Source organism: Electrona antarctica, assembly GCF_951216825.1.
Source record: "Electrona antarctica genome assembly, chromosome: 3".
In the NCBI taxonomy this organism is placed as follows: domain Eukaryota; kingdom Metazoa; phylum Chordata; class Actinopteri; order Myctophiformes; family Myctophidae; genus Electrona; species Electrona antarctica.
Window position 1 is genome coordinate 12,204,335 of NC_136808.1, and position 21,276 is coordinate 12,225,610.

General features: G+C 42.5%; 1 protein-coding gene and 1 pseudogene across 2 annotated transcripts; one reads left to right on the forward strand and one right to left on the reverse strand.

Annotated features, from left to right (window-relative positions):
* The first annotated feature begins 903 nt into the window (after positions 1–903).
* On the forward strand, positions 904–8,071 carry LOC306920418 (annotated as a pseudogene). The gene is made up of 9 exons (XR_013792508.1): positions 904–1,007; positions 1,121–1,243; positions 2,629–2,762; positions 3,050–4,010; positions 4,254–4,346; positions 5,023–5,245; positions 6,325–6,477; positions 7,319–7,455; positions 7,685–8,071. The product of XR_013792508.1 is annotated as an uncharacterized misc_RNA (transcript).
* An 8,384-nt stretch (positions 8,072–16,455) lies between these two features.
* LOC306919644 (uncharacterized protein) lies at positions 16,456–20,162 on the reverse strand (the record flags this gene model as incomplete). Its single annotated transcript, XM_079496200.1, has 6 exons — positions 16,456–16,574; positions 18,203–18,233; positions 18,416–18,493; positions 19,084–19,208; positions 19,801–19,982; positions 20,143–20,162. The coding sequence occupies 6 exons, from the start codon at positions 20,160–20,162 to the stop codon at positions 16,543–16,545; spliced, it is 468 nt and encodes a 155-aa protein (XP_079352326.1). The 3' UTR covers positions 16,456–16,542.
* Positions 20,163–21,276: the final 1,114 nt, after the last annotated feature.

Sequence of the window (21,276 nt, forward strand, 5' to 3'; positions counted from 1 at the left end):
TTTCTTCACCAATGTGTTTCTAAAGGTGTCTAATAACATGTACTAAAAGTTTGAAATTCAACTCCCGTGGGAAAATTGAGTTATTAGCATAATATGTGACCATACCCATAACATCCTATATAAGGCAAAAAAGTCAAAATTTCATCATTCTTTAAGTAGCATGTGACATATGAAACTAGGGTGTTTGCATGATTCTGAATCCATTCCAAGCATTAGTTTTGCACAAAAAACACTCCTTGGGAGGAAAACAGCCACACAAACGTGATGAGGTCAGCACATTTGATATGATCTGACCCCCCATGCCAAAGCGCCAGCGCTCTCCCAGCAGTCTGCCGTATGGGGCAAGGTCGCTTCTCGCCCTCTGGGCGTCTTACTGGTGTTTAGGAATACCAGATAAAGATCCTAAACACCAGTAAGAGGGCGAGAAGCGACCTTGCCCTATACAACACCCATTGTAGAGCTAGGCCTACCCTATTTCATCATACTTTCAAAGCAAATATAAAGTTGGCATTACAATTTTAAGATTAGAAGATCTTAGAACCAATTGGTTCTAAAACATTTTCATGTCAAACTGATTTGGCTGTGGACCCCCATCTGAAAAGGTTTTGTGCCATGGGACCACCCCATAAGATATTAGGCCTATTTACACATTTTTGTATTGCTCTTTTCAAAATCTTGGTAACTTGTAAACGTATTAAATTGTTTACTTACTAGACATAGCTTTGTGGGCACTGGCAGTTAGGACATTCTAACCAGAAATACCTACCTACAACACGTTTGTTTACAAACGTTCTGGTAATGGCAACAGTTCCGTATGACTCCACTAGGGGTGCAGTTCAGTTCAGTGGTGCATTAGTTTTCAAATTAGATAATTATACCTATCCAATAATGATCTAGGTAGAAGGCGGGTCTAAATCTTAGGTCTAAATACATACATCACGTGACATCAGCTCAACTTGCTGCAGTTTGGACAAGAGCTCGTGAAGCTACCAACATCAATAATTATGGTAGGCTAATGTAACTTGTCCTACTTCTTTTTGAATGAATTCAAATTCATGTTGTATTTCTTGTGGACGTTTGAGTGAAATATCTTGGATTGATTCAAATGATGTCCCTTCAGGAGAGTGTTTTTGGAATGAACTCCCCGTTCCTCACCAAAGGGCTGGCTGATGTCTTTGCAGAGGAGTCTGAAACCGATGGAGCATTTTACGGGTTTTCTGACCATGAAAATGTCGACTTGAACGTGCGTATGCTGTTTGTGTAGAAATGTGTCTTTGACTCAAGTTCGACTGAAATTATAGCAGTTTTTGCTCCATTGAGTGCTTGAATTCTATTATAACAGTAGCCGCAATTTGCAACTCTAGATTTTTTTATAATGGGATGAATCTAGAGTTGCAATACCCTCCATTGACTCCCCACTCATCATTTTGCGTTTGCGATCTGCTTGTCTTAAACGACGTTAAACTCACCAACATTGCAGCTGTAGTCCAAGCTTGAATTATTCTCTTTCAATCTGCAAAGCTTGTTTTTCATGAAAATCCCCCGTAGACATGTTATGAGCTACTTTCTGTCAAGAAATTCTGTGCAAGTGATTCTTTTTCTAAGTGCTGGAGTTTGGAAGCGCTCGTCGTAAGTCACTGAACGTCCCTGCATGCATCTGTTTCGCATTTGCACATAATGCAGGAGGCAGCAGCGCGACCCCTTAATACAAACGAGTGCTTCCAAACTCCAACATTTCTTCTTCTTGACAGAAAGTAGCTCATAACATGTCTACGGGGGATTTTCATGAAAAACAAGCTTTGCAGATTGAAAGAGAATAATTCAAGCTTGGACTACAGCTGCAATGTTGGTGAGTTTAACGTCGTTTAAGACAAGCAGATCGCAAACGCAAAATGATGAGTGGGGAGTCAATGGAGGGTATTGCAACTCTAGATTCATCCCATTATAAAAAAATCTAGAGTTGCAAATTGCGGCTATTATAACAGTAGGCTGCCGCTGTTCGCCCCGAAGCCATTGTGGAACGTGGCTGTCATTCACTCACTCACTCTCTCAACTAGTGTGTGACAAAATCAAATCACCGAAAAAAAAATCATTTTCAATCATTTTTATAACTTATATCGGGACATAACTGTAAATTGAGGATCCTGAGGTCACATGATGATAACTGATGAGCCATATGATAGGCCTTATGACTCATCAAGTTGTAGTTTATTTGTAAAATTATTCGCCAGTGGTTCTCAAACGTTTTCATTTCAAGGACCCCCCCCCCCCCAAACCCCCCAGAGTGTATGGAACCAAATGGTCCCTGGCCTCAACAAGGAAACCTGAGAGTCCACAGAACCCACTTTGAGAACCACTGTCTAACAAACCAATGGGAAGGCTGAATTAAATTCTGAGGCGCTTTTTAAACTGCACTATTATACTATATACCGTATTCCTATTGTCTATCTACTTGGCCTGCTCTAGCCATGGTTCACAACATGATGTTTCAGGGATAGGTCCTTTATTCCCTGTGTACACCAACCATTGTTTCCCAAAATAGCCAATCTACAAGCTCTCTTGTTGTTGAGCATGTTGTTGGCTATTTTTGCCAAATGTTCGGGTATGTTTGCTGTGTTTGTCTTTCAGAATGCAGATTCTGAAAATGGATTTGAAACCAAGTCAGAGCCCAACCTTCAAAAGAAAAGGCCTTCATCTAAACGACAAGATACTCAAACGTTCAAGCTGAGGATCGTACTTCGTTCACGAACTTCTACTGAAGAGTATGCCTGTCACAAACATTACATATTTATCAAAATAGTACTATACTTAAATACTATATTTAAGTTATTTGTCATATCTGCCCTGTGCATTTTGTGTTTACCAAGCCTAAAAAGCAAATGGAAATGTAATGTGTTCCAATGAAAGAATGTGCAATGCACATTAAATACCGCTACACAATATTAATTTAATGGGCAATGCACATTAATTAAATCATTAATCGTTTGTATGACAATGTATAATAAATGTACATTTTTGTATGTCAACAAAAAAGTCATGATCATGACAGCCCTACTGAAGAGGACAGTGGTGAGGAGAGGGAAGTGGAGGATGAGAGAAAGTCAAAGAAGAGGAAGCATGTCCGATCTGAGGAGGAGACGGCAGTGGCCCAACCATCTCCATTCAAAGACTGTGGATCTAATCTACATGATGAATCAAGAAAGTCAAAGAAGGCAAAAAGGGGAAAACCTGTTCAATTTGAAGAGGAGGAGACTGCAGTGGCCCAACCATCTCCATCCAAACACTCCAAAGCTAATCTACAAGTTGAATTAAGAAAGTCAAAAAGGGGAAAACCTGTTAGATTTGAAGAGGAGGAGACTGCAGTGGCCCAACCATCTCCATCCAAACACTCTGAATCTAATCTACAAGATGAATCAAGAAAGTCAAAGAAGGCAAAAAGGGGAAAACCTGTTCAATTTGAAGAGGAGGAGACTGCAGTGGCCCAACCATCTCCATCCAAACACTCCAAAGCTAATCTACAAGTTGAATTAAGAAAGTCAAAAAGGGGAAAACCTGTTAGATTTGAAGAGGAGGAGACTGCAGTGGCCCAACCATCTCCATCCAAACACTCTGAATCTAATCTACAAGATGAATCAAGAAAGTCAAAGAAGGCAAAAAGGGGAAAACCTGTTCAATTTGAAGAGGAGGAGACTGCAGTGGCCCAACCATCTCCATCCAAACACTCCAAAGCTAATCTACAAGTTGAATTAAGAAAGTCAAAAAGGGGAAAACCTGTTAGATTTGAAGAGGAGGAGACTGCAGTGGCCCAACCATCTCCATCCAAACACTCTGAATCTAATCTACAAGATGAATCAAGAAAGTCAAAGAAGGCTAAAAGGGGAAAGCATGTTAAATTTGAAGAGGAGAGAGCAGCTGCCCGTCCATCTCCATCCAAAGACTCTGACTCGAACCCAGAAGATGAATCTTTTCTTACCAAGAGGGCTCAGAACATCAAGGCAAATAAAGCAATGGTAAGCCTGGCCAAACAAAACTTATTTTTTTAACAGGAGCTTTTTGTGAAAGCATCATTCATTCTGTTTTCGGTACATTTTGTAATATTGCCTTCAGCAAGGATGGAGTTAGGAAAATGTGTGTGGTATGAGAAATTGCAATGCAGAAATACTGTACTGTTGCCCATCTACACCGCCTCCAACATACAGTATTGTCATGGCAAAGCCTGAGATTCTTTAACAATTTTGAATCATCTGCAACAGTTGGCTCAGCTGATAGCAGACCTGCAGAAGATGCCAGGTGGTGCAGGGTTACTGAAGAAACGGGCAGCCAAACAGCCAAAACAGAAAAGCGTGGTGAGTGTTTTGTGCACTGCAACAAACACACACTTTATACTTGGTTCAGTTGGTTGACCATGGTGTCCCAGGGTTCTAGCATTGACACAGGGCCCTATTTTCACGCGTGCCTTACTCCTTATCCCTAAACTTCTTATTTTGAAAAACATTTTAAAATACTTCCAAAAGCCGATCTACTTCAACACGTTGTGAGCCTGTAGACCGGCTATTTCAACTATTTAAAAATGTTTTTCAAAATGGTAAAAAAGGCAAAGAAGTTCAGGGATGAGGGGTAAGACACTGGCAAATAGGGCCCAAATCTCTTGGTCAAAAAAGCCAATACACACAATCTGTTTTTAAAGGGTTTTAGGGCGTTTCTGCCATTATTTGATAGTACAGTAAACTGGTGGAGAGTCTGGGAGTGACATGTATAACATCTGCCGCTGGGCTCGGGAATCAAACCTGGGACTCTGTGTGGAGCCTATGTGGTACTACGCACCATAAGCATCTACCGCCGGTACCCCCAGATCTACAAGCTTGTAGATCAGCCATTTTTGCAGAATATAGGGAAGCTAGGGTTCAATAATGTATACGGTCAAATCACCCACAGTGTCTTGAATAAATGACAGAAAAGAAAACATGACTTTTGTTGTAAAGCTGATGAAGCCAGTCAGATGGAGGTTTCTCTTGCTTGCAGCGTCCCCCGCGCAGTGCAGGAGAGTCCAGGAAGAACCCTGAGCGTGTGGCTCGGTGTCAGACGCGCTCCATGGGGTTGTGTGACTCCCAAACACCCCAGGAGACAGAGCTGGAGCTCAGCTTGGCTCGGCGTCAGACGCGCTCCATGGGGTTGTGTGACTCCCAAGTCCCAAACACCCCAGGAGACAGAGCTGGAGCTCAGCTTGGAGGAGGAGCTCTGTGAGGTTAGCCGTTTTTTCTATTGATTTCTCATAAGCTGCATGGCCACAGCTGGCTGACGGCTAGCCCATGTGGGAGCATTTCCAGGAAAAGGGGAAACTCAAACTCAAGTCATCATGGGCTTGACTTGAGTCTGTTTTGACAAATCATTTTCAATAGTCTACTTTCCTCACTCATTCAATTACACTTGAGTTGTAAATGGTCAGAAAAAACGTTTTATGATGGTAATATTATGTGGAAGCTTCTAGGGCTGCCTGCAACTATCAGGTAGTTTCTGATTATTCTATCAGTTACTTATCAATTGAAGAGTTATAAACAACTAAATCAATGGTCTGATTAACCACCCTTTTTTATACTTCACCATACAACGTTGTTGTGCACAAATAAGAGATCTACAAGCTGAGCTTATAGCTCTCTGCTGGTAGAGGTGCTATTTCCACTATTTTTGAAAATATTATCCAAGTCCTTTTTTTAAATAACTAGCCGATTTTTTTTTCAATCTGATAGCACCACACACTACAGGATAATCAGGAGCGGGGCAGAGCAAATATCAAACATTCTTGATGTTGATCGGGCCGATCGCGCTTTGAGCGGTCGGGCGTGTCAAAAATCCCCGATTATCGGCTAGTGTAAGGCCACCTTTAGAAATCTAAATGACAACAGTTTGTAGGGTAGCTATTTGGGGGGGGAAAGAAATCTTGAAAATGTGGAAATAAATATCTTGTAACTGAAGAACATAAGATCAAGCCATTATCACTAGCCAGTCATTTTAGGAATATACCGTACAGTAGGTGTAGGACGGAACACCCTATGGACAACAAATCATTTTATGAAATGCATCCCTGTTAGCTGTTTATTTTAGACTAAAGGTTGGAGAAAAACTTGCCTAATTAGAATGAAACGAGTCAACCCCACACTTGGGCTCGGCACTGTCGGCAGTGTATTGATATTATGTCCATATCTTGATATGAAACTAAATATCTGGGATTTTGGATATCATGACATGGCTTTTCCTGATTTCAATCACTTATGACTTATTTTATACATTGAAACATTTTCCAACAATATCTTTTTTTCTTCCAAGGGCTCTACTTGCCACCAGTGCAGACAGAAGACCATTGACACAAAGACGTGCTGCCGCAGTGAGGATTGTCGTGGGATTCAAGGCGTGGGGTTCTGTGGACCGTGCCTGAGGAACAGATACGGAGAGGATGTCAAGACCGCACTTCTTGATCCGGTTGGTTAGCTTCTGTGGTGGACAGTAACAAAAGTACTCACAGCGACGGGTTGTGAGCTTGTAGATCTAAACTAAGCCTTACAAAACTAAACCAGCCAACCCACATTAAAAACCACTTAAAACAGAAATTGAAAACTTGTCAAAATAAAAACTAATGAAAAACTCTAATCATGTACTGCGTTCATGGTCACTGCAGCTGTGCATTCTCTGTAGAGGATGCCAAGACCGCATTTCTTCTTGATACAGTCGCTTATCTTTGTCTCAACTATCTCATTCTGCACCATTATAGCCTCGTTATCGGAGGTACGATGTGCACCACTGTTTCCCAAACATTGGGCCAGGACACATTTTTAAGGGTCATGACACAATCCTTATTGTTTCCTATATATTTTTTTTAAATGTCCCCATTTTATTTAAAATCCAACTTCTTCTGAAATAATTATCTTATGAAGTTTTATATTTAAAGAAACCAGTGATTTTCACTGTTAAATTCTTAAATGTGATGTATTTTTGGGGTCTCGAGCTTGGGAAACACTGCTATAAGACTACATTCTGGTAAGAATGAAAGATGTAAATACTAACTCGTGTTCTGTTCAGTAGCTGAACCTGGCCTGTCTCAAAATCAATCTGTCAAAAAAAACAGGGGTACCCCTGAACGTTTCCGTACCAAGCACCCCCAAATAGCCATAGCTTCTAGCTGTGCGCATCCTCATTGTGGAAAGTAAAGTGGTACCCAAACTTTTCCGTACCAAGCACCCCCAAATAGCCATAGCTTCTAGCTGTGAAATGGATTAAAGTGTAAAAACAAATGTATTGTCTTTGATCATTATTTCTCTTTCAGGAGTGGCAGTGCCCTCCTTGTCGTGGTATTTGCAACTGCAGTTTCTGCCGGGCGCGTGAGGGACTCTGTCCTACTGGCATTCTGCTTCCTCTGGCACAGTACCACGGTTTTTCTGATGTCCACTCCTACCTCACCAGGTGAGTTCACACGGACTGGTCCACTGTCATATGTACGTACTGTAACCTATAGGTTCTTCTGTTTCTTCCATTAAATCTTTGATCAGTTCACATGCAGGTTGGGTTGGAGTAGATTCAAAACGCACTTAGGGGTTTGTCTTGTTCATTTTACCTAAATATTCTCAGATGGTCCAGTTTAAGAAAATTATATATTTTACAACTAAACTCATTCGTTTTCTTCCTTGTCTAGCCTCCGCAACAAACTGAATGGAGAGGAAGCTGAGGATTCATGAATGCAAGCCACTAGATGGTGCAATTTGTTCATGTTGCTTTTAAGTTCTTTATGCAAGTTCCATTTTTAATATCTGAATCTTTATGCAAGTTCCTAATATCTGAATAAAATTTTAGTCAAATTGTTTTTCTGAACATGAGATGAGACCATGTCATTGTATAACTTTAATCCAGCGGTTGGCATTTGTGGTTGTATACATATAAAAACAAACTCCCTTATTTAAAATAAAAACCCCACAATGCTTAAGGGCACTTGTAGTCCAATGAACTAAGGATAACGGGTTGAAAGATACATTTAAACAATGCAATGATGACATATGGATATGGCCTAATTTAGCCCAAGGAGGGTTTTTTGTGCAAAACTAATGCTTGGAATGGATTCAGAATCATGAAATCACCCTAGTTTCATATGTCACATGCTACTTAAAGAATGATGACATTTTGACTTTTGCCTTATATAGGATGTTATGGGTATGGTCACATATTATGCTAATAACTCAATTTTCCCACGGGAGTTGAATTTCAAACTTTTAGTACATGTTATTAGACACCTTTAGAAACACATTGGTGAAGAAATTTCTTGGTAACGATTTAGTTCCCAGATTGGTCAAATACCTGATAAAATGCCCTTACTATTAGGTTGACAACTGGTTATTTGTATTGCCAGATTGTTCTTGCTTAATGTAAATCACTCTGGAAATGATATGGCAAATTGACATTTCTCCCCAACTACTCCTAATACTACGGCAGCAGTGTGTTGGTGTATATGTAGATATAAATACAGGCAGACGGCTATTTTTCTTTTTTTTTCTCCCTCATTGCCAAAGTGACTTTTCTTTCTTGAAAACCAAGCAATTATGCTGTGAGGAAGTCCAACATTTTAATGGGAAATACCTTGGAAACAAACTCTGACATCCCGTTAGTCTGGACATATATGGATTCTGCGTGCGGTTAACCTAACATTACTATTACATTTTAGTCCACTTGCCAGAATGTGAACCTGGACATTTTCAGTACCCTAATGTTTTGTTAAATGTTGAGTATGGGTCCCCAGCATTTAGAAACTGCCGGATGCTAACTTGCATATGTTGGGCAATTGGTATAAGCTGGGGTATATTGACACCCTATACAATTCAAATTTTTATTATGCTTTTAAGTGGTATGTGACATTTCAAACTAGGGGTTTTTCATTATTCTGAATCCATTGCTAGCATTCATTTTGCATGGAAAAACACAGGGCCATATATGATAGGCACTTGCCCAACTGTGCTGATCAACCTCATCACATTTGTTATGACTGCTCGACCTCATCACATTTGTTATATGTGATGACTATAACCGTTTTTAGCCAAATGAGAGTTTTTCATGCAAAGCTAATGCTTACAATGGAATCGGAATCATGAAAACCCTCAGTTTGACATGTCACATGCCACTTAAAGCACAATGGAATTTTGAAAATGTTGCCATAGGTTGTCAATGATACCCCAGCTAATTATTAAAATTACACAACATGCAAGTTAGCATCCGGCAGTTTCTAAATGCTGGGGACCCATACAATATATTTCTAACAAAACTATAGGGTACTCAAAATGTCCAGGTTCACAAAGGGGCTCTATGGGCTGGCAAGTAGACTTATTTAGGGATATAGATAGTCATGAGGTTAGGGATAGGGTCTGAATTATATCACTGAAATGTGGGAAACCATCCTTGCCGTATTAGTCAATGATCAGTCATGGAAGGAGGTTAAACAGAAAATTGTTTTCAAGACTTGTCACTTGGAAAGAGTGGGAAGATGTACTTACAAAACAGTCATATCAAGGGACCTCAAAACCTACTCTAGTGAGGTTTTTAACCAAGTATTGGAGAGTCTGGATTGGTCCGATGAGCTTAAAAGCACACTTGTCGAAGAAGCTTGGCTTGGCTTCAAAACCAAATTTACATCAGTACTGAACAACATGGCTCCTTTGAGAACCACCAGGGGCAAAACCCGCTCGGAACCATGGATGAATTCGGACATACTGGCTGCAATGAAAGCCAGAGACAAAAAATGCTCTGAATTTCTAAAATGCAAGTCAAAGCTAGCCAAGCGCTTCGACAGTGTTCGCCAAGCTTGTTTGAACAACCTAAATACCCAACGAATAAAGCTACGAAACAATGTAACTGCCATGACCAAATCAGCTAAAAGTAACTTCATTAATGATAAAGCTCAGGAAAACAAAAACAATCCTCATGAGCTCTGGAAGCTACTAAACAATCAACTAAGCTATGGTCAGAAACTAAAAACCAGATTTTCAAACATAAACATCAAATCGGACAACACTCTCATCACTGACAACCTTGATGTGGCCAACTACTTGAATATCTTCTTTACAAACATAGCAACAACTCTGGTTAACAAACTGCCCTCCCACTCTGGGCTCTTTGGTGTAGAGCACATTACAACCTTCTACAGAAACCTAGGTGTTTGTAAAGACGATTTTAAACTAGTTATGGTAACAACTGATGAGGTAATTAAGAAACTGAGTGCCCTCCAACCCCACAAGGCCACAGGCCATGACAACATTCCCTCCAAATTTCTCAGAGACTCAGCCATCTCTATAGCTCCAATCATCACCCACATAGTAAACCTCTCCATCAAACAGGGACAGGTCCCCCAAGATTTCAAACTGGCCAAAGTAACCCCCTTGCACAAGAAAGGGAGTAAATTAGACCCCGGCAACTACCGCCCTATTTCTATTCTTAGTTCCATCTCGAAAGTGATGGAAAAAATAGTCTATGAACAGGTTGAAAAGTATCTTGCCACTAATAAATTATTGTACGAGTTCCAATCTGGCTTCAGAACATCCCACTCCACTGACACATGCCTTCTCTATTTGAGCGACCACATCAAACAAGAGGTGGACGCTGGCAAATACTGCGGCATGGTCAAGCTGGACCTCCAAAAGGCTTTTGACACCGTGAACCACTCCATACTGGTTAACAAGCTAAAAGCAATTGGTTTGGATAGCACATCAGTGAGCTGGATGCAATCCTACCTGGAGGGGAGAGAACAGATGGTGGAAGTGAACGGAACACTGTCCCCCCCCCTCCCAGTGAGCTGTGGCGTTCCACAAGGAAGCATACTAGGGCCTCTACTGTTCCTAATATATGTAAACGACATGACTTCAGCTTGTGACTGCAACTTGTTCCTGTTCGCAGATGACTCAGCACTGCTGGTCTCGGACAGGGACAAACTGCAGGTTGAAAATGCCCTCAGCTCTGAACTCGGTAGAATCTGCACCTGGCTCGCTGATAACAAACTATCTTTACACCTGGGAAAAACTGAATCCATTCTCTTTGGCTCTATTAGTAATCTCAGCAAGGCAAATGGCTTCTTGGTTAGAGTGGGTGACAATGTTATCACACGTAAAGATGAAATTACCTACCTAGGTTCCATCCTGGAGGCTAATCTTTCCGGTGATAAAATGGCCACCAACGTAATCAAAAAAGTCAACCATAGAACAAGATTCCTCTACAGGTCAACAAAAACACCTTGAAGACCTTAACAGGAGCCCTTGTACAGGGTTTCTTTGACTATGCATGCACCTCCTGGTACCACAGCACCTCAAAGGCCCTTAAAACCAGGCTCCAGACTTCCCAAAACAAACTGGTCAGGCTCCTACTTGATGAGGTTGATGAGGTCTGGCTTGGGTCCCCCCCCCCCTGCAGCAAACTCTCCTCAGAGTACCTCAACCCTCATGGGAACCACCATAACCCAGGCCTCTGGTCAACCAACCAACCAGCCAGGTCTGGCTTGGGTCCCCCCCCCCCCCCCCCCCTGCAGCAAACTCTCCTCAGAGTACCTCAACCCTCCACGGCTGCAGAGCTGCTGATTAAGTGCACAGCGACAGGCATTCAGATGCAGTGTCTCATGAAGTACTTCACCTCCGAAATGAACGTCACCATAACCCAGGCCTCTGGTCAACCAACCAGCCAGGTCTGGCTTGGGCCCCCCCCCCTGCAGCAAACTCTCCTCAGAGTACCTCAACCCTCATGGGAACCACCATAACCCAGGCCTCTGGTCAACCAGCCAGGTCTGGCTTGGGTCCCCCCCCCCCCCCCCCCCCCCTGCAGCAAACTCTCCTCAGAGTACCTCAACCCTCATGGGGACCACCATAACCCAGGCCTCTGGTCAACCAACCAGCCAGGTGTGGCTTGGGTCCCCCCCCCCCCCTGCAGCAAACTCTCCTCAGAGTACCTCAACCCTCATGGGAACCACCATAACCCAGGCCTCTGGTCAACCAGCCAGGTCTGGCTTGGGTCCCCCCCCCCCCCCCCTGCAGCAAACTCTCCTCAGAGTACCTCAACCCTCATGGGGACCACCATAACCCAGGCCTCTGGTCAACCAACCAGCCAGGTGTGGCTTGGGTCCCCCCCCCCCCCTGCAGCAAACTCTCCTCAGAGTACCTCAACCCTCCATGGGGACCACCATAACCCAGGCCTCTGGTCAACCAACCAGCCAGGTCTGGCTTGGGTCTCCCCCCCCCCCCCCCCTGCAGCAAACTCTCCTCAGAGTACCTCAACCCTCCACGGCTGCAGAGCTGCTGATTAAGTGCACAGCGACAGGCATTCAGATGCAGTGTCTCATGAAGTACTTCACCTCCGAAATGAACGTCACCATAACCCAGGCCTCTGGTCAACCAACCAGCCAGGTCTGGCTTGGGCCCCCCCCCCCTGCAGCAAACTCTCCTCAGAGTACCTCAACCCTCATGGGAACCACCATAACCCAGGCCTCTGGTCAACCAACCAGCCAGGTCTGGCTTGGGTCCCCCCCCCCCCCCCCCCCCCCCGCAGCAAACTCTCCTCAGAGTACCTCAACCCTCATGGGGACCACCATAACCCAGGCCTCTGGTCAACCAACCAGCCAGGTCTGGCTTGGGTCCCCCCCCCCCCCCCCCTGCAGCAAACTCTCCTCAGAGTACCTCAACCCTCCATGGGGACCACCATAACCCAGGCCTCTGGTCAACCAACCAGCCAGGTTAACTATTTTATAACAGTGGAATGAATGTACCATGTACTTTTTAACAGTTGAATACATCGATAAATGTCATGAGCAGATTGTAAACATACTAAACAAATGAAATTGTCACAAACAATGTTTTAGTAAATACCACTTAACAGGAATATTCTTGGAAGACAGGGGGAAAAAATTGAGAATCTTATCCAACTACAGTATGTGCTTTTCATAGTGTGGAACTGCGGTTACACTATGACCACAATGGCATGAAGGAAGGCCCTGGACTGGAAAAGTACTATTCACTCCTCAGAACCTGTGTTATACTTTTCTTTTCTGGAGTTTTGTAAAACTATTCAGCATGACCCCATCGAACAGACTTGAACCTGGAACCTAAAATACTATTCACTCCTCGGAACCTGCGTTATACTTTTCTTTTCTGGAGTTTTGTAAAACTATTCAGCATGACCGCATCTAACAGACTTGGACATAGAAACTTATCTTAGCCCTCCCTCCCATCAATGGAAACGTTCGGTCTGCCAAAGTTAATTGCATGCAAGAGGTTTGGAATTGCCCTCTAAGAAGCTATGACTGTTAAACCCTCTATTTTAAGTGAGACAGACCTGAGTTGCACTACACATGGAAAAAGTTGTGGATGGCCGCTTTACAAACTCACAATTACGTATTAAACTCATTCTTAAGGCTCTGCATTACCACTATAACCCATCAAAACCGTCAGAACAAATTCAAACGGGTTCTCTCAATAAAGTGTCCTTCTGACTTCAAATTTCTGAAACTCTTCATTTGTGGCCAAACACATTAACACAATGTAGGAAACAAGTTAACAACCAAATTCACATAGGCAAGGACCCAGTAGATTGAATTTGACGGGATGTGCAGACTATATAAAGCTGAAGTGACAAGGTTAGATCTTCTGTTGAGTGTAACTCATGTGACCAATGGATAGTTACTAGTTAATGAAAGTTATTGTTTTCCCTTGAAAGAAGACAAGTCTGCACCTGCAGGTGTTGCATTTGGTTGTTTCCTTCTACACATAATCTCTTAATCAGAAAAAGCAGATGCTCGTAGTTTGTAGAGTGGCCATTTCTGCCATCCACAATCTATATATTTTTAAGCAACTCGTTCTTAAGGCTCTGCAGTCTGAGTGACAGTTTAGCACTGTCCAAACCCATCAAAATCTTCTGGAAAAAATCAAACGTGTTGGTCAGTCCTTTGGGATAATTAAGATGCAGTGCGTACATCAGACCAAACAGAACAACGGCAGCATCTGGAAATTGGGGGAGACTGATCACCGCATCACCTTCAATGATGATGGTTACTTTCTTTGGGTTGTAGTGGATTGGCTGCTTGACATTTTCACCGACTGCTGCAGCCGTCAGGAGGCACACCGCACCAAAAGGCCCTGGATCATCATCTTCCTGAAGGAATGACAAAAATGCACATCACATACTAATCACATCACTGTATAGTTCAATAACCATCATTGCTATGGAGTGTTCAGTAAATGTTTAGCTCTTTAGAAATACCGTTTTATAGGATATTATATGTTTGATCAGAGAAAGAACTCACAGGATAAACAAGAGCTGATTTTCAAAAAGCAGCCAATTTTGAACTGTTATACTAGAGAATTGAAGCGAATACATTATCTTTGTTCTATATAGAATTTGTATCCTGATATAAATTGTCTGTTACCAAAAGAGCTGGAGAGATGGCCAGATTGCCAAATGGCACCCAAATTAAGAGCTTCACTGAATTAGTCGCATCTGTTCTGCAAATACATTGTACATGTTTAAAGATGGTATCTAGAGTGTGTGTGTGTGTGTGTGTGTAACAGCTCAACATAACATCACAATCCCTGGACTTCTATAAAGGCAATGTCAGTCCTGTAAGCAAAGAGGTTCACCCAGCACCAGAGACCTTCACAGAGATGGTTAGATTGGCAATAGACGTCCTAGGCACCTCACAGCTTTTTTTGATTAGGTCTGTGGACATCTCTAGCATCCAACGTGTTAGGCAGCAAGTGTTTAGAGTTCATCGCTGAAACAATGAAATACCATCGGCCCAAACAAGATGTTTTTAAGTTAATTTAGGTCTGTGAGGACTCACCGTGCATGTCTTGAAGACTGCAGAGGCATCCTCTCGCAGAAATACAGGAAGAGCATGGAGCACAGTGGTACGCCTTGTGTGGACATCGGACAATTCCTATGAAGATTAAAATAGAAGTGTACATTTTTAGACATAATTTACAAATGAAACACGATTAGCCTGAAGAGTCTTAGGGACAATACCCGTTTCTATGCTAAATCATTTTTACCTGTTCATCGTGGACTTTTAAGATTTCAGCCAAAGCCTCTGCAATTTTTCCACTTTGGAATGCTTTCTGACGAAACATGGCCATCAACCGTGGAGTGTGACGATCCAGCTCAGCAGGTTCGTAAGGCGCTGGAATTCGGCATACACCTACATTAAACAAAAAACAAGCAAACAAAGAACAAAGTTCAGATGTTTGGTAGATTATTGTGTGGGCCCTATGAGTTTAGATGAGAATGCAATGTTGCCTTTTACATCCCCTGGATGGGAAAAACAAATGGGGACAACTTAACTTCCAACTGCTCAATGGTGTAGGATTGGGGTTGTACTGGTTAGCTCTCATGTGTGAATGTGTGTGTTAACTGTATGGGTGTGAAGCAGGGCATTGTTAAATCACACCCATGTGAACGAGCGGTGCAGGCTGTGTGTGTGTGTCCCGAATGCGTCCCCAATTAGTTACAGGGGTCAATGGGTGGTTACTCATACATAGTACATACTCATACATGCATAGAGACATACACACAAAGTTGGTCATTGGAGTCAATGGGTCATACTCGTATATACAGTCATAGACAGTCATTTAAAGGCACTTGTGCTTACTGAACCTACCTCAGACTCCATTCGGAGTGCAGGCCACTGGTCCATGATCTCCCTCACCGTTGGATCATCCTGCGTCATCTTACTAATGAGGGGTAGGTTTCTATCAGTCTTCTGAACTTCTTGAACAATGTTCAACCTCAAACCCTCAAGACTTGCCGGATCATGTCCTTGGGGAAAGTTGGGTAGATAGTTGGATTCTGCACGTCTGGCTTTTTGAATGGCTTTGTGCGGAGGTGCATTTCCAGGCTGCTTTAGACTTCTTCTTCCAGCATTTACAAGGAGCTCCTGACATCCTGCCTTCCTCAGCTTCCCCCTGAAATTGCCCATCTTAAATTTGAGTCTGCCTGCCCATTCTTCAAAACTGTGATTTCCTGCTTCTTTCAAACATGGATGTTTGGTCACGAGTGCCTCTGCTACCTGTTGTCTGTCACGGTCTCCGTCATAAGCCTTGTATCTATATATGGTTTTTCCAAGCGTTTCCATGATGTCATGCTTTTGGTGCATTTTCAACTTCAGCAGTTTTCCACTTTTTTCATATTCGGCATTTCCTTCTTGAAGTACCAGTTCAACATCAAACGCAAATTTGGGAATAGGAAATGGACCTGTTGGCCAGCCCTCTAGACGTTCTGTGGTCGTGGTCGAGACATCTGACAGTGTTTCAGTAGAAGTGGAATCTTTTTCCAGTAAGATGTGTACTACAGACTTTTGTGGCAACTCCTCTATTTGACTTAGTTCAGTTATTTTTCCATCAAAGTCTGGGTCTTCATATTCCAATCTGAAGTCAAAGTCTAATTCCAGTTGTTCTTTTATGATCCGAATCAGTGCATCTACAGAGTCTGGCCGTGTGCTGAGCTTTACTTTCCGTACACGGTTTGGCTCAACGACGCGTAGAATCATAGGTTGAGGGTCTGTGGCAGCCATTGCACTAATGAATAACAAGAAATTTGAGAGGTTAAAAGAATACTTTGCTATTTACAAGTGTATCCACATTTACAGTGCAGTGTGTGTGTACCAATTTAGAGTGATCAGTTCTTGAGAACCACTTTTCTGATCGACTTTACAGTCAACAATGCACTTCCTTGGCTTCTAATACAACCATGTGTAAAGTTGATCAGACAAGCGTTTCACAAGGAGCATGTGCCTGTCCAGAGACGAGTGCACTAATTCTCTTTAACATGAATGAACCTCTTTGGAGTTAACAGCACCAAGCCATCAATATTGTATGCTGAGAATGTGACAGTGTCGTTGAGATCTGACAGCACATAGACGGATTGGCTTGACCATGTGGCTGACAGCTCATATGAACGGAGATGCTCTAAATACCAGGTCTCAAAATCATAACAGAAAAAGTTTACCTTTTGATTTACACGGTAGATCTGTGCAATTTTGCTGAATTAGGACAGTCCCCCACTATGTCCAACAGACAATGGTCACCTTGGGTGTGCTGTAGACTGTGACACTGTCTGTGTGTTGTCTAATATGTGCCTGGGCTACCTCTGGAAGAGTTGAAACCAATACAGAGTCAACTCTGGATGTTTGGACTTCAGGTCTGAAAAAGGATGGTGAACTAAGGTGATATGCCATCATGTTTTAGTGTCTGTTTGCCAACGTCTTCAAAACATTTTTAAAGTTCATAGAGTCATGAACTACCTTCTTAAAAAAAAAACTGTGTTTCCCTTCGAACCTCATAGTCCAAACGTGCACTAGGGGACCAAAGCACCTAACTAGGGCGGGATAGTGATGTTTAGGACGAAGCTTATACTCTGGGAAGACCTCTTGCAGTGACTGTCTGTGATCACTAATTTTGCCCTGAAAATAGTATAAGGAGTCTTTGGTAAATGATTGGCACAATGCCAATTCGACCACCTCTTTTAACTCCATCAAAACTGACCAGGCACCATCACCTTCTGGTATTTTATTGCCTACAAACAATGGAAGTAGTCTGAGCATGGTGGCATTTTCATGCCCATTGCCTCCTATTGTGCCTCGAGTCATGAATGTTTTGGGAATTGGCTGAGGTCTGTCTACTTTATCAGTGTGCTGATAGGGGAACGATTTGATCTTTTGATTTAAATACTCTAACGTAAAGTACTTCAGCCGGATCATCTCTTTAATGCAAAGAGCAAGCTCAACAGGGACAGCACCTTCCAAAAGATCATGGAGAATATCTGGAGGAAAACCTGTTACAGGGTGAAAGTACTGCAATGATTTGTGCAAGGCCCAGTCACCTTTAACACCAAACTGGCTGCTCATAATGTCACTTTAAATGCCTTCTCAAATGATAGAGAACCTCAGATCCGGAAAAGGGCTGCTCAAATGTGCACAGAGGACACTTGAATGACACATGCTCCTGACTCTGACTTGTACTACTGCTAATTTCAGCAGTGTGGTTCCTAGATAAATGTGACCCCAGTGCACTAAGTGTCTTAAATGTGCACATGCAATGGCCATACAGGCATGGCAGTGGACTGACTCCTGAACATTGACTGTGCTGTAGCCTATAATGTGTAAATAACTGTGTTCGGCCAGTGAAGGACACTCAACACAACTTACACGGCCAAGTCATATGGGCACCGTCAGTGACCTGGAAACAGAAGACACGTTTTGGCACTTAGCAATGAGGATAGACTACATCCTCCACATAGCCAACATAAAGAAACTTTACACAAAATATATGGCTTAACCTTGGTATATATAGCTGCTACTATAGCATACACAAAATAATAGGTCTAAAACTAGAACAGTGTTAAGAGTGGAGATACTTACATTTAGTTCGATGTGGTGATTGAGCAGGGCCTTCAGTGTAACCGGGGGAGATATGGTACTACGAACACGAACCAACCACTGCAAAGACAATAATTGAAAATGGTTGCGCATGATGCAAATCCACACACAAAATAATAGGTCTAATGAGTTCAGGTGTTAAAGCAAAAAAAAAGCCAAGATGGAAAATGATTTTCAGACAATCAAGCACAACACTTAGTTGCGCACTGGTGTTGCGTGCAGCAAATAGCAGATATACACGCTCACAGCGCGTAGCATTCGTGACACGCTGTGAGCTTGCAGATCTGCTATTTACTGTCTGCGCAGCAGTGTGCACGACAACATTACATTCAGGTTACATTCAGCAGCGCGTGGTCCATTCTGGGCAGCTGATGTAAATATTATTTGAGTGCGAATGGATGCTTGGTAGTTTGGACTTTGGAGAGATCTCGTTTTGATCACTTATTGTCATTCACACCTTGACCATGGCTACATACACCCCCCACCCCCTTATTCATTTTTTTTGCAGATCTGCACTGATCTCATAAATGGCCCATAAATCCGGAAATCCGGCCCCAGGACAGAGAACTTTAAGCCCTGAGAATAGCAGTCGAAATGAAATTGAAAACTTGGGGAAAGAAATAATTTCATGCAGCCAGAGACAGACATACTTGAGGCACTGGTGACAGGAGCAGGCTTTGCTTGTCGTCGGTAGGTGGCCAGTCAGACAGACGGTGGAACAGAAGAGCTGCGTGGAGCCTTTTCTCTGGAATGCCGTCTGGCCCTTGCGCAGCACCTACACATTCAAATGTCCCAACATACAAGATATCAGCACGTACACAATACATGCAATATATCATTAGTCATAGTGATTTGCAGAACAGCAGCTCTCAAAAAAGATGTATTTAAGTGATGCTCCTCTGAAAAAGACTGTCCCAGCGACACCCATAAGAGAAGATTTGTGCCGTTAGTTCTTTCCAATGTGTTTCCAAACTCATCCATGATGTCAAATGGTTTCAGCGCATGACATGCTTTCATAGCAGACCTGCCCCTCTTCTATAGAATTCAAATGACTGAAATCAGTGTAGGTTACCAAGAACTTTAACAAAGGTAATAGAGCATGCACCTCCACTCTAGCCCAGGTGCTGGACAAAAGGCAGTACAAGAGGAAAAAATAGAGTCTGCAACACTGATATGAAAACTCAGCTCCACTGGTTTATTTGATTCAACGTTTCGATCACTAGGATCTTCTTCAGTGCTTCTTCCTGAAGAAGATCCTAGTGATCGAAACGTTGAATCAAATAAACCAGTGGAGCTGAGTTTTCATACCAGTGTTGCAGACTATTTTTTCCTCTACCAAGAACTTTAACCCATGAACACGACATTACCTTTGAACAGCCACTGCAACTGACGCTGCTTGGAGTTCCGGGCTGTGGTGGAGGTGGTGGTTGTGGCTGTCGGTGGGGGGGTCTGATAGAGATGGGTTGCAGTCCTGAAGCTTGAAAAGTTCCTCTGCCTGGGATGAAAAAGGTTGTTGCCTGGGGTGCAGCGATTGGAGCAGACACTGGCACTAGAATAGATTAAAACACACACACACACATTGACAGTGTAGGTTTTTGGCATGTGGATTACATTGACATTTATTTAGTCATCATTACCTTTTGTATAACCCCACGGTAATTATTTGTAGAATGTCCAGATATATTGTACCAAGTCCTGATGTCACTCACTACCCCTGGGTCACGGACATCTTAGCCTCGTACACGAACCAACCACTGCAAAGACAATAATTGAAATGGTTGCAAAATACAACTATAGCAGAGATTCAGTGTATGTCACAAGGAAAACTAGAGAATAGTAGTTTCCATGATAGGACAGATTGAAAATAAACATCATAGTTGACATTCAACCACTTGAACCCCAGCATCCCCATTCTGGGGGGGGGGGCGTCACCAAAAATGGCATACAACAGCTCACATGTCACAAGCTTGTAGATCTGCTATTTTGGTGAAGAGACTTTGATATAGATTTGTTTTAAAGAACGCACCAAGTACAGTGCAACTTAGACCCTCTAGTCCAGTGGTGTCAAACTCATTTTGGTGTGTGTGATATATATATATATATATATATATATAGCTACTTTCATTATTAACTAACAATGCAATAAGGAGCCCCAATAAAAAGCAGTTTGAATTTATTCATATTCATTACAGAGAAAGCCTGCTCACATATGTTGTGCCAAACATACTGTAGACGTTTATTTTATTCAATATCATATTAAAACGACTCCATGCTGTGAGTTTGTCCAGACTAATCTCTCTATACTTGATAAAACAACAAAGTATTCTGAGGCACAACTGAGGGACCTTTAAAACCAAAGGAGAAAGCTTAAAGGTCAATACATTCATAATAGTTCACCAAAAACAGATCTAAGAAGTGCAAACTCTAAGAGCAAAGAGCACCTCTTCTCATCCCAACACGTTATTTTATGTATGTCGGTCTGGAACTATAACCAGACCTTAGAGACTATGAATTAGATGTTAAGGGTAAATAATGGTTAATTTCCATTTGCCGAAAATAACAGATACAAGCAAACATGTGACATGATGTCGGCTTGTTATCGATTGATTGAATCCGTTCTTGTCGGCATGCTTAACACGGGCAGATGAAACGCTGCAAAGATGCGTTGTGAGTTAATTTGGATGAACAGCTCGGATAAACATGCTTTTTATTAAACAACGCGGGATGCAGCAATGCTAATCGCTGTACCAGCAAATCTCTAACACCCGTGGGACAAATTGTGAGTACTTTATATTTGAAAACGGAATGTTTATATACACGTTTGGATTGTAAATGTAGCGATC